This window comes from Lepisma saccharinum, chromosome 7, assembly GCF_977018435.1.
Source record: "Lepisma saccharinum chromosome 7, izLepSacc3.1, whole genome shotgun sequence".
NCBI classification, from domain to species: Eukaryota; Metazoa; Arthropoda; class Insecta; order Zygentoma; family Lepismatidae; genus Lepisma; species Lepisma saccharinum.
In genome coordinates this window covers 91,478,794-91,493,559 of record NC_139235.1, presented here as the reverse complement: position 1 = coordinate 91,493,559, position 14,766 = coordinate 91,478,794, and the positions used below count along the sequence as shown (strand labels likewise).

Here is a 14,766-nt window from a genome sequence, read left to right as displayed (position 1 = left end):
TATTTTTCTTGAAAGGTATTACTTACAAAAGGTACACAATTACATCATTTTTCAATGTAGTCTATATGGTGTGCCGTACAAGTGTTCTAGCATTTTGCAAGTGCATGAATACATCTGGAAAAGTATTTTGGCTGTGATTGGAGACACTCGTGCACCACCTCCTTGACCTCTTCATTGGACTTGGCCCCCTTCGTCTCTTTGAGCTGTCTAAAGACATGAAAAATACTGGGGTGCAAGGTCTGGTGAATATGGTGCATGAGCAAGACACTCAAAAGACAGATCTTGGATGGTTTCAACAGTTGAACGGGCATATGGGGTTTAGGATTGTCATGTTGCAAACAACATACTTGCACTCACAAGTCCATGTCATTTGGACCTGATTGTAGGATGAAAGTGATTCATGAGGGGATGTACATACATTGCACTAGTAACTGTTTCCCCTCTGGGTATGTGGTGTTCCTAAATGACCCCTCCTTCATCCCAAAAGAGAACAAATTCTTTCCTGCCAATGGTTGGTGCACAATTTTTCAGTTTTGGTGAGGAGCCATGATGTCATTCCTTGCTTTTTGGTTGGTGGTAGTGCTTCCAGGTTTCATCTCCAGTGACTATTATTTCTAGGAAGGCATTACAAAGTGTTGCACATCAATCTTTCAGTTCTGCAGTCAACTGGCATAGCACCAATCTTGCAGAAACCTCATGGAACTGTGAACATCACAGACAATATGATATGCTGATCAATGATGCATATTCATACAGGCAGCTATTTCATCCACTGTTATGTGCCGATTTTCTTTCACCATGGTTTCAACTTCTGCAATAGCCTCTAACTTCCACTACTCAATGTGCCTGACCTGGTCTTCCATAAGTAACACCATGCAGAAACTTCCTGGTCCATTCCTACACTTGCTGCAGTGACAGACATGCAATCACCGTAATTCACTTTCATTCTTCAATTAATTTCGATGTGTTTGATCCCTTCACTACTCAAAAAACTTAGTGGGATGTTGTTCCTCCTTTGGTGCTTGTTGCAAATGGAGCTACCATCTTTACGTTCCATCATGCTGCCACCTGTTGGCCACTCTTCAAACCATGAGTATTATTGTTACCGAGATACAGGACTACTATGTGCTGTTTTTCATGCACTTTTAAGGTTTCATTTGACTCCCCTCGTATTTGCAAATTTTCTGAACTTTTCCAAGATTACTAACTTGTAAGAAAAATGCCCAATCACCATCTTAAAAATAAAACCAGAGAGTAACAAATTCTATAAACTTTATTTACAGAAAAGTATTTACAAACATGCAAAGGGCATGAATTGTAGCAGTGTAGGATTAGAAACGAGGCTCAACATAAAAAAGCTTTCGGCCGCTGCAAAATAGTATTTTTGGGATCTTCTCCTTGCCTTCTGACATCTCAGTGGAACGCTTCTCGTGATGTGCATGAGTGGTATCAAAGTTGTAAACACCTCCAGGAAGTCCTTGTATTAAAGCGATGGTCTGAAGTAACAACAGAAAGAGTATTATAAAAAAAACCGTGCGAACACCTCAATGAAACAGGTAGTAAATTTACGATTTTCTCTCATGAGGAATGGATGGTCTTCTTTCATTCCTCACCAGATGTGTTCGGTGAACTTATTTCAATTTTAGGTGCTGTTTCTGAGAGTGATCACTTAAATTTAGATGTTAAGGGTGTGCTGGGACTTTCTCTCATCTGTACAAAATCTGTCTCTCATTGCAAAGATCTAACATATACATTCAAATTCTATCATATTTTACAAGGCTATTCCAGAAGGATACAAAATTGGAAGCATTTTAAAATTATGCTTGTATAAATTCAATAGTGTACAGGGTGTCTGATAAGTCAACATCTATTTTTATTTTTTTAAATTGGTAAATACATAATGTAGAAACCATTGTATAATGGTAACTATCACAGGCAATAAAAACTAAATCTGTACCATTTATGTTGCAGGTAACTGAACATGCCACCAACGCTTAGCATAGAAGAGCGAGCAAAAATTGTTTCAAGGTACACGGTATGGAAATCGGTAGTTAAAGTCTAGCATTGGTGGAAAGCTGAGAATGGTCGAAATGCAATGCTGTCCCAAAATCATAAAAAAATGTCACAGTAAATTGATGAGAACAGGTTCTGTGTTGGATGCATGACATACTGGTCGACTGTCAATGTCACGATCACAAGAGAATGTTGCACACGAGCGGGAAATGTTTGAAAAAAGCCCTAAAAAGCCCATACGTCAGGCCAGTAGAGTGGACTAACATGCAATACCATTGAGACTGTTTTGAAAAAGAATTACATTTCCATTTCTGGAAGCTTCATTCCATCCAGCAAATCTCTCTCGAGGACTGTGACCACGCATGGAATTTGCAGAAATCATGGTCAGATGGAAAGAAGATAATCCTCTACAGATTTCCATACATCATACCTTGCAGCAATTCTTGCTTGCTCTTCTGTGCTAAGCATTGCTGGCATGTTCGGTTACCTGTAACATAAATGGTACAGAATGGTACACGCCACATATATATATATCTCCCTCTCATTCCTGTTGCTCTGTGAAAGAAACTGAACTTAATATTTCATGTACAGTGGGATCCATGAGTATTACTGTGCAAATTGTCCATCACCATGTTCGTGCACTTTATTTCACCCAATAAGAGCTTCAAGAATTAAAAGAAAATTCAAAGCAAGCTGTTTACAACTTCTGCACCAGCATAAATATAAAAATCCATAGCTTAAAAACACACAGGATCTAAGAGAAAAATTAATGAAAATAGTCGTGGATAATTTGTACGGTAAGACACATGGATCCCACTGTACATAAGGTTATTTAGTACTTATGTTTCTACTTGACTTACATTTAGATTGGTACGATCAAAAATGCGTATGATGTTGGCATCTGTGCCACCAGTAACTATATGTTCCCTTGTGACCCACCTTCCACAGTACAACTGCAAAGAAAAAATTTAATGAATGTCTTCATATTAATTTCAAAGCTAATTAAATTAAATAGTAATATTATTTTTCACAGAAGTCTGCTAAAAATGTTGATGGGGTAGTAAATAGATATGGGAAAGAGGGGAAAAATAATCATATCCCTTAAGTCAAAAAAGGATAAACATGCACATTAGAGCTGAGCCAATACCACTCTGAAGTGATTATATCGATACTTGAAAATTGTAATTCAAAATGGTTCAGAATATTTATTACTTCTAATATACAAATTTTCATTAGAACTATATCATATTAATCTTGTAAGGTGCCTGAACGCAATATGGCCTACCTAAGGTTTGCGATTGTTTCTAATGGTGTACAAAGTCAAAAAGGTAAAACTAGTGGCAAGATTCAAAACAGGGAACATTTCTGGACATGTACTGAAAATTAAAGCCAATTCCAAATAATAACATGGGTGCAGGGAAGATTTTATTAAAAAGTTATTTAGGCCATATATTTTGTTTTTTCACATCAAAATATGCAACAGAAATTGTAAAGAAAGTACAACTATGTTGTTTTTGTAGGTAGATAAGTATATTGATACACTTGCATTTTATTTACATAACGAACATATGAGATTTGCACAAATAACAATGTTTACAAACAAATAAACAACGGAGTGACATGTCACAATTTGTTACCCGAAGACCATGGATTACACATCACAGTCTGGCAAAAGAAAGGTCCTTTATCATCCTTAGTGAGTTCCACACACATAGTACGTGAACATAAGAGTAGCAAATGTTACATATGTGCATGTCTTTCGCGATATATTCCTATGTAGGCCATACTGAGTACACCTCACATAGGGTTCTTTTCTCCTTTCTTATAAACAGGACTTTAGATTAAAGTCTAAACTAACTACATTGTTGTAAAGTATAAATTATGAGCTATCATAATATGTACTACAGATATAAACACCTATCACTTAGAAGATGTAGTAAGTAATAACATCTATATGCAATATTAGATTACATAGAACACAATCAAGAGGTTCAGCTATTTCTCTTCATTGTCTCCAAGTTACTGTACTATAGGCACAGCCAACAGGTTCAATCATGTCATACAGACAGTCTAAATGACATACTAACACCATTTGTTGAATTAACCATGTACAGTAACTACTTGGGGACAGCAAATAGGCCATATTGGGTTCAGGTAGCTTAGTTTTGCTTTAAAATATTCAGAATTGCACATGAGGTATATCATTCAATAAGCATTTTGCATAATTTCCATGAAAGTGTCACACATTTCTGAAGACTCCATGAGTCACTCTGACCCTGAAAAAGCTGATGTTGTTGATTCCAGAGGTATTGATTAAAGTTTGCTCAGTCCTAAAGAAAATACTTCCACAGCTTGATACAAGCTGAAATATAATGTTTAAATTGATACAATGAGCGAATACTGGATCTGGCATCAGTGGAAATTGATAAAGAGTACTGGATATGATATCAACATTGGTTCAATCTTTCTAAAAGCCAGTCTATGGGACTTTACTTGCACTAAATAGGACTGTGTGAGGCAGTAGGGGGTGGGTTATTTCTAAAAATTTCTCCAAATTCACATTACCATTGTTTTATTATACTTCAATTAAATCATAATACTTATAATTAATTAGTTGATTGATTGAATTGTTGTTTTAAGTTCACTTTATGCACAGTAAGGCTAATCGGGAATGGACTTACAGTTTAAAGTGGGATCCGAAGACATGTGCCTCCACCAGGTATCAAACCTGGACCCCTTGATTACAAGGCAACAACACTACCACTGCACCATCGGGGGTGCCCAATTAATTAGAAAATTCTGTCCCGCACACCCCTAATAATAACCCTTATAATCCATAATGCAATTCAAAATTACATCTTTTCTTCATAAAAGGAAGTAATTCTTACCTAACCAATTTGCAGTCAAACCAATCCATATGCGCTTCTCGATTTGAATACCTACAAATCTAATGTACTCATAGATACAGCAATATTACTTGACTGCCATCTACAGGAGTGGCTCTTAACCTTCCCAAGTGGTGTGTGTCCTTCTAAGAAGTCATAGGATTGAAGAAATGTTACAAGCTTTTTACTACTCGTAGTTGCAATGGTTCGAGAAAAATAATTTGTCAATTATGAAATAAACCATTCCAAAAAAATGAATACCTTCCATGAATAGAGGTAAAAATGTGACAATATTTTTTTTTTTATCATTTTTGTAAATATTAGAGTTTCCCTATAATACAGGGCTGGAAATTAGATGGTCAAGTCAGTAAAAGTCTATTTTTTCATATTAGTCTGTAATTTCTGTTTTTCTTTTTTGCTGTTGTTTCCATGCAATTTGTAATTTCTATGTTTTTATTACTCAATGTTCAGGGATAAATGTTGATTGATTGATTTAATTTATTTTACTTTGCATTTTGTGCCTCTTAGCTAATTTGCGAAGATGGGGATGAGTGATGAAATTGATGAATGGACATTCACAAACAACCAAGCCCGAGCAGGATTCGAACCCGGGACAGGATAAATGTTGAGTTCTCAGTGAAAACCACATATATAATGAAGACAGCCAAGGAAATTTTTTGTTCAAAAACAATACAAAAGCATGATATAAAAGGCATAAGAAATAGTTGAGCTTTCAACTCCTTCCTCGAATCATAATCTGTGATTGCAGGTAACATATAATATTATGGGAGTCACTATGACATAGCTTGTGCTACTACAAGTGCAGATAGCAACAGAAGAAGAATAAGAAAAATGTATGCAGAATCAGTGCTGGAGAGTTTGTTAAATCTTCTTTTTCACAAAACAAAATAAAGACAAGCGTTACCTTAGGGACGTGGTTCTGATCACATCACCCCCACCTTCGGCCATGATCAAGAAAGTGTGGAGCCCTAACTCCACACCCCCTATATGCCTTCATGACATGGTGCAAAGCACAGGAAAGCACTTTACTTTTTCTTTTACCCTGGGTTCTTTAACCACCCTGGGTTAATTTTCAGGTACCAGGGCATAAGCACATACCTCAGAAAGTAGCTTGACTACTTTTATCCGTATACATAAAAAAAAAAAAATAATAATAATCGTTCTATGTAACCATATCTTGTATACTGTTTAGGAAATAAAAAATTCTTTTTCTTTTACCTTACAGTAATTATATTCAGCTTTCATAATTATTGTTTTAGAACGAAATATTGTTTAACCTAAATGCTTTAGTATAATGCTGAAAATCTGGTCACTTTACTGTACAGGGCTCTGCTTGTGGTGCTACATTCAGTAGTGTACAAAATGGCTTAGATACATTGCTTAACATGCTCCAGGAGATTCCTACATACCTTTGACATGAATAAGTCTGCTTGGATGTTACAAATCAGCTTCCCAGAGCCATATTCCCACAGCTGAAGAGGAGTTGTCTGTTGATATGCACATGTCAAAATCTAGAGAATGAGGAAAGTTTAATAAATTAATAGCCTTAAATGGGTACAGAGACAGGGACTCCCAAAATTATGAATAGAAAGAATTGTAATGTTAAAGATTTAAATTCAATACTTCAACATAGAATAAAGAAGGTCTAAACACCAAAAGTACTTTTCTCTATGTTAGTGTTATATGTCATAATATGTTTCGAGGCAGGAAAAGGTAACTTGGTGTGTTTTTATTCACAAATTATGGCAGGAGTCTACTTCTAATACATACAGCACAGGGATTTTCAAAATTTCAGCTGTCGTGGCTCCCCTCCACTGCCAAAACCTGCACATGCCTCCACTCATAATAATGGTTATGAAAGCTCAAAATAAAATCTCTTCATGATTTTATTTACTGTTGGTACACATACAAGTAATGTACTGGCTTGATGCATAAGTTCGTACCGTTCTTTTCACCATGGCAAAAGTATTTTTATTTGATACTAATTTGAGATGAATAAAATAAATAAATTAATCAGTACTATATTTTCCTTCATTGTCTATGACTGTCTACCAACACTGGGGCAGATTTTCAATTCAACGCCTGAAGAAATCAGCTGATTCAGGGTTAAAAGCATCGTCAAGGCAAGTTTGAAGAGCATTTTCGTCACCAAAGGAGCTTCCTTGAAGATTGATGGATTGAGAGTTGAAAAGGTAGCAATCCGAGGGTGCATGATCAGGGAAGTAAGGAGGATGTGGAATAACTACCCAACCAAGCTCCTGGATAGCAGCATTGGTAGTGTCGTTGCCTTGAAAGAGTCCCGGGTTCGATACCCAGTGGAGGCACATAGTGGTTCGGATCCCACTTTAAACTGTAGATCCAGTCTCGATTAGCCTTACTGTGCATAAAGTGGACTTAAAACTCCAAATCAATCAATAAATTAATCCTGGATATCAGCTTTTGTCATGTTAGCAGAGGGTGGGTGTGCATTATCGTGTCGCAGCAGTTGATGCAGTCTTCCTTTTCATTTAAAGCGTGTGGTATCCTGAACCTTACCCATGGGATGCACAATGTTGCAGGATGGTTGAATGGTCACATTTCATCATATTTGCTAATTCTCGAGTCGACTGATGTGGATCCTCATTGATTAGAGCAAGTAAATTGTCTTCATTAAAGCCCAATGGTCTTCCTGGATGTGGAGAAACAAGTCAAAAATGACCTCCTTGAAATGACAAAACCATTTTCTTGCCCTGCTTTCCCCATACAAGGGACAAAACTTTTGAGTCACCTTCGCTGCCTTTGCCCCTATGTTAAACTCAGACAGAAGAATATGTTGAAAATGTTTTTCCCCCACTGGACACTTATTGTTCTTTAGCCCATAAATAACACAGTCTTTCTTCAAATCTGTAACATTCAATGCACATTCACAAGCACAACAATGCAGCTCCAATTGATGGACATTAAACGATAAACAAACTCCTAACACCGCAGTGTTGCCATACCAAACACAAACACTACGAACTTATGCATCAACCCAATATGTAATTGATGCAGGTGTTGTACAATTTTTAAATGTTTATAACCTGGTGTCAAGTCATTCATCGATACAATATTCATGAGATGAAAAGGATAAAATACAGTCACTAAGAAAAGCTTGGATAACAGATGTTAAAAACAGGCATACAGCAATATTTGAAGTCCTGTTTCTTCTAACATGCTCAATGTACACCCCTGTTCAAATAGTGGCACATTCTTCAACTGTCCAACCCTATCAAGCTTGCCATTTTATGTGAACAGAGGTATACAAAACTAAAAGCAATCACCAATGCTTTCATCTCTAATCTTTCTCTTACAATGCAGCTACCTCCTTTTGAAAGCCTATCTTGTCTGAGAGTTGCAGGTTTCCCTTGTACCTTGTAGAGATACATTCAGAACATTTAGTTTGTGGTAAAATATCAGAAAGGGATGCCAATTTCTGTACAAAGGCTCTACCAATTAGGTTTTCAGCATTGCCATGGCTTTCTTCTACAATGTACAGTATGAGTGCAGTTTCTGTCTCAGTTCAAACAAAGACACGGGAGATGACATTCCCCATGGAAAACAACGTGAGTTGCAGAAGAAGAAATTGATATATTTTTTAACGCATTTTAAACTTTCAGAAAAAATAAATACATTTTTGGAAGTTTTCGCGCCTCCCGTACGAAACTTCGGCACCTCATAGTTTGAATACAACTGAAGTATAGCATTAATACAGGAAGGGAGGGTTCTCTTGCTCCTGATTTGCTCTGCCAATCAATAAGGCTAGTAATCTTCATAATACAGTGAGTCAAAAAAGTTCTCAGACATATATAAACTAAACATACAAAGGACCAAATGCCCATTCTTGGGAACAAATTCTACCAGTGGTGATGGTATTTGTCTATCTTAGTGCCAATTGTTGTTCCATGGCAACAGCACGTGGCCAGTTTGGAAGCCAAAAACTCGCAGACCCCAATTTGGACCTCCTTCATGGAACTGAAGCACTACCCCTGAAGAAAGTGTGGCAGCGACCAGAAAAGGTGTTGCAAGTTCAGGTCTGTATGCTGGATGTAGAATTTTCATATCTGCTACGCTAGTGTGAACCACTCTGGAAGATGCACTGGTGTGGCAGTGTCTGCTTTCAATAGATCAATGCTGGATAGCAAACTGCAGAGTGTAGAGGTTGTTATTCAAGGTCTGGCTCTCAGCAACCAACGTCCAGTGCACTAGATCCTGTAACTTACAACTGATGCACAGTAGGGTCTTGTTTTTGAACCTGTACCTTTCACCGTTGGATCTGTCACCTGACCAGGCAAAAACCATTAGTTTGTGTAACAGGGTTTTGTATAAGGATTTTTCATTTTTCATTTCCAGTACAATTAAGTGCCAGTACTACTTGTCATTTGGATTTTGTAACAGCTAATTACAAAGTAACACCCTCCTTTGAGCTTACTGGTGGCGATCAAGAGTGCAGTGTGAAGCTCCAAGCTCACTGCTGTTAGTCAAAGGCCTTCAATGTCATAACCTTCTTGGCCACCAAGCTTACACTGAAAGCTTGTTTTCCGATACTGGGAAAAACTCGAATTAATAGAAGATGAACACAAAAATCTACATATTACGGAGCTCAAGCAAGCATCCCTTTCACCTAACAATTTCCACTTTCAGCAGTGCTTCTGACAACATGACTCAATTTCAAAAAGCTATTGTGTATGTACGTTCGTGTGTTTTCAACCTTACCTCTTTCCCATTTTTACTGATGTCCAGTCCCTCTCCGCAGATGTGAACCCCATGGATATGTCGCACAGCCTGTTGTTTTCGTGTATCCCAGAACTGAACAGTATCATCCCAGCCACCAGAAATAAACTCGTTATCGTTACGAGGATGAAATGCTAAAGCATATGACCGAGACATGTGTCCATCCATTACATCATTTGCAAAACTGTAACAAACAGTTACATGAAACAATGAATAATGTAACACACGTGCACTTTCTAATTAATACAAGCTCCATGTTATGTTCGTAACAATGAAAGCAAAGTGAGGCTGCCATGTTTTGTGGTTAACTATGGTAGAAGTAATTTCAGTCTTATTGGTACCCAGTGAGGCATATTTTCATTGATTTTGATCCCACTGTGTTTCATGATTTAGAAGAAATCTAGTATGAGAAATGAAAGTCCTTAACACCTAGTTTTACATAAAATGGCATAACTTAGGATCCCCATACAAACTTTTAAATGTACACAACTAGAACTATGAAACTACATGAAAGCCAAAAGTTGTATTTGAAGATAAAATTTCCGAGGTCACTGGAAGCATGACATGTACAGAATTTGAAGGGCAACAAAACTACACACACAGCAGTTTCTTACATGCATCAGATCCAGTCATACACTTCAAGATGCTGAAAAATAACATAAATCACTTTGAAGGTCTGTAACTCTCTAAATGAACTAGTAGGTCTAAGAATAACAAATACTGTAAACTACGTTTAGCCTAACTTATTGCCTTTCTTACGCTAGCGACCACTCAACAGTTTCTGTGCCAGTCATATACATGGGCTGTTCAAAAAAAGACCAGACTTTTGCAATACAACTTTATTACAGCAATTACAACATTACACATGCTTGTCCCCTTCAAAGTACTCCCCCATGCTTGCAGTGCAGAGCTCTCATTGTTTCTGCCACTGTTCGGATGCCTCCTGGAATGCATTTTTGGGAATAACTCTCATCTGTGTTGTCACGTTCTACTGAATTTCGTCTACACTTGCAAAATGACGTTCTTTCAAGGTTTCTTTCAATTAGGTAAACAGAAAAAGTCCACAGGGACCAAGTCTGGTGAGTAAGGTGGGCAAGGCATGGCAGTTATCACATGAGCAGTCAAAAAGTGGCGGACAAGCAGTGATGTGTTACTTGGTGCAACACCCAACTCTTGATATTCCACAGCTAGGCCTTTTTCTGCGCACAGCATCCCTCAAAATTGTGTGACATAACCCGATCCTAATGTCAACTTCCTCAGCAACCCCTCTGACAGTCAAACGACGATTTGCACGAATAATGGACTTAACAGCATCGATGTGTTCATTGTTAGTTGACGTCAAAGGTTGTCCCGATCTTGAATCTTCCTCTTTGAAATGAAAAACCACTCATGACACTGCAATCGGCTCATACAGTCCCTCCCAAAGATTTGCTGAAGCATTTGCCAAATTTCACGTAAAGATTTCCCCAGTTTAAAGAAAAATTTCACACAAACATGCTGCTCCACCTGGTCCATCATCTTCACTGCTGTGAAGCGAACTCGACGAGACGTTACTGCAAGAGTTTACTTTGGTTGCTCTAACCGGGCTACTGGTGAGCGTAGCATTATGTGGCAAGCGACAGTGTGTTTCTAAAGGTTGCCACTAGAAAATGCCACCTATCTGATTTCACTACGAACAAGTCCGGTGTTTTCTGAACAGACCATGTACAAGAAAAATGTTTACTGGACAGCGAGGATTGAAAGGAAACTGAAGATGTAGGACTTACGTGTTGTTGCCATTTTGCAGTATAACCCTTAAAGGTGTAACGACCCTGCGTGGTCGCCACATTTAACAACCCTGCGAGGTCGCAATATTATATTTTGTTAAGAAGGTATGGATGAAGAATGCATGCTAAATGTTTAAATGTGTTAACGGATCCACCTCTACGTTTATTAGTTTCGCTTAATATTATTTGACCCTGCGTGGTCTATGTATTCTGTAAATGTTGACGGGTCCACCTCTACGTTTATTAACTTCGCTCACTATTAGACCCTGCGTGGTCGTTGTATTTGGTAAATGTTATTATTTATTGTCAATTACACTGTTCAACTCGATGTTTAGGATTACAGAGTCCTGCGAGGCTTATTATTAATTGTATTGTCTGAATGCCCACAGTTTTAGTTTATATTGACACATGCAACTAGTGATTTTCCCACTAGTGTTTTCTTAATGTCACTTCTTGGATGTTTCTCAGTAAGTAGGTTGCAATATGTAAAAAAATGAGTTAGCAACGCGTACTTGTAATTAAAATTTTCACCACTCATGCGCCACCGCGAGTATAAAGCCAGCGCAGCGAGGCCCGGAATTCAGTTGGCTTTCTGGTCGGCTCCCGATAAGATCTCTCTTACCAACGGACCTGGAAGAAGGATAACTCCGCTCTTGCGAGAGTCCAAGCATCCTAAAGAAGGAAGGAAGGAAGAAAGGAGCACTCCGCTCTTGCGAGAGGCCAAGCTTCTTAAGAAGGAAGGAAGGTGCACTCCGCTCTTGCGAGAGGCCAAGCACCCGAAAAAAAGCCGCACTCCACCTTCCAGCGAGAGAGAGGTTGAACTCTGCCTTTGGCAAGAGAACCCACTCCACTTTCGAGTGAGAGATACCCCACTCTGCTTATTGGCGAGAGAGAACAGCTCCACTTTAGAGTGAGAGGACCCACTCCGCTTATTGGCGAGAGAGAACAACTCCACTTTAGAGTGAGAGGACCCGCTCCGCTTGCTGCGAGAGGTTTCCTTCCCCTATCAACCTGCGGCACCCCGCCAGAGTAGTGTGGCGTTGGGTTTCCAGACAACCTACTCTCTCTTTCAGAGGAACCCGTGACGACCAGGCCCTAAATAAAATTAGGTCCCCATACTCCCCCATTGGCGCCTCACTGCGAGGAATGAATTGGATGTTCCCTGCTCCCCCCATTATCTCTTCGAGTCTAAAGGCGGTACAGGTAAATGCACGTGAGTGGTAAGGTTAAAGGTAAGGACACGTATGTAAGTGTGCTAACGGACATCCTTGTGATAGGATTATAATAAACTGTTACATATATATATATATATAAACCTGGTTTAGTCTTTCTTTACACCCAGCAAGCCCTGAGATATTTCTGAGTCTTTGTACTACGACTGAATCAGTTAGCACATATGGGTAAACTTTTGCCGACCACCCAACTGCAGTGTTTAGTGTGTTGAACGCAGCCAGTACCAGTACTCCTGCGCCGTGTGCTGAGCACTGCGTGGGTGGACGTTGCATAAAGTTTTTGGCGCTCTTAACGTGGGGCCACGATTGTAAAGACTGAAACCAGCAAGCCAGTGGGGGCCTATTAGCTACAAGGACTAGAAAGGGCTCATAAGTGTCTGTGTTAGTGTTCGTCCAAAGAATTCACGAAGGAGAAGATATAGTGTTGTGTTGTGGAAGAAACCATAGACGGTGTGCCAAAATGGAAAGGGACGCGTCAGGTATGAACTTAAGAAGCAGAGGGAGGAAAACCGTAGATGAAGAGACTGGGTTCAGATGCTGTGAGGATACCGGAGGAGAGATGGAGTATTTCCAGTGTTGCCAATGTCTACAGAAGTTCCATTGGAAATGTGAGGGGCAAGAAGAGACCTCAGTGTCCACTGCAGAGTCTAGATGCAAGACTTGCTCATCAGTACCCTTGATGGCTTCCGGGCAAGAACCAAGTGCTCCTAGTACGACCCCATCAGACCATTGGTTATTAGAATGGCTGATGAAAGATAAAGAAGAGAGAAAGAAAGAGAAAGCGGAGGAAGAGAAGCAGAGAAAGAAAGATATGGCTCAATTAGAGAGAGCTAGAAAGAAAGAGGTAATGGAGCTAAGACAAGTAGTGGAGTCTATGGAGGAGAAAAGGCTTCATGAAAAAGCTGAAGAAGAAGCTAAAAAGGCACTTTAGAAAGCAGAAGAAGAAGCTAAAAGAAAACTAGAGACACAAGAATTTAGGTCGCTAATAGAGTCTCTTGAAGAGAAGAGAGAAATGGAAAAACGAGAAGCAGAAGAGAAAAGAGAAAGAGAGTTAGAAATTCTCCATGCCTTAGTTCAAGGTCAAGAAGAGAAAAGAGAAAGAGAATTAGAAATTCTCCACGCCTTAGTTCAAAGTCAAGAAGAGAGGAGACAGCAAGAAGCTGACAGAAGCAGAACAGAAATGCGGACACTCTTCTCCCAACATAAGACAGACCAGTTAGAAAGTCTTAGGGAGGAATTAGAGAAAATTAGAATCTCTTGTCAGCAAGAAGTAGTGAGAGTCGTAGAGGAACAATTAGAACCTTTAGCTGCCTGGCGTGGTGAAATGGAGAAAAATTTAGATACCTGTCTACAATTGGTAGCCCAGTCTACGACGGAAAGCGGAAGTGAAGAACCAGAGAGAGTGAAGCAGATAGAAGCATCTATAGAAACCATAAGTTCAGCAGTAAAGACTCTGAGTGAGCAGGCCGTAGAACAGAAGGCAGCTGCAGAAACGATGGCCAAAGCAACCGGCGAAAAGGTGAACTCTCTTCGCGGAGAGACACAGAAATTGGAAGTATCTCTTCGGGAAGAAATACATGAGCAGACTGGGTCTATAGTCAGAAGAGTAGGCGAACTGCAAGATAAAATTGAACGGTTGCAGCTACAACCGGGAGTGCCTTCTGATGTTCTCCCAGATTCCATTGAACGGGATAGAAGTCTGAATCCTGAAGCAGCCTCTTATGAACCTCCTAGAGTGGTGCAGAATCCTTTCTATCTGGGAACCATTCAATCAGATAGGCGTAAGCGGCCTAGAGAAGCCGATAGTTTTGACGGGACATCTCCTCGGCGAAGAACCGAATTTAAGATGCCTAGAATGGCTGACATCGCACACATCCCCAAGTTCAAGGGTGATATCGAAGCTCAATCAGCTGAGAAATATCTTCGTGAGCTCAATGTAAGCTTCGAGCTCATGCAAGTACCTGACAATTACAGACTCGAATTGCTACCTAGAGTATTCACAGGTAAAGCTGAACATTGGCTGGCAGGTAACATAGACAGTTTCGCTAGCTATGCTGATTTCTGCATAAAGTTTAAAGAAGAGTTTGCCTCCGAGAA

The 14,766-nt window shown here is 39.3% G+C and overlaps 1 protein-coding gene across 1 annotated transcript in view; it reads right to left on the bottom strand.

Annotated features, from left to right (window-relative positions):
• Positions 1-1,255: 1,255 nt before the first annotated feature.
• Positions 1,256-14,766, bottom strand: part of LOC145990342 (uncharacterized) — a 28,424-nt gene continuing 14,913 nt past the window's right edge. Inside the window, exons 4-7 of the mRNA XM_083126036.1 lie at positions 9,654-9,855; positions 6,329-6,430; positions 2,874-2,966; positions 1,256-1,496 (exon numbers count right to left, since the gene is read on the bottom strand). Of these exons, the coding sequence (XP_082982162.1) occupies positions 1,332-1,496; positions 2,874-2,966; positions 6,329-6,430; positions 9,654-9,855 (562 nt within the window). The 3' untranslated portion in view covers positions 1,256-1,331. The remainder of the gene's footprint in view (positions 1,497-2,873; positions 2,967-6,328; positions 6,431-9,653; positions 9,856-14,766) is intronic.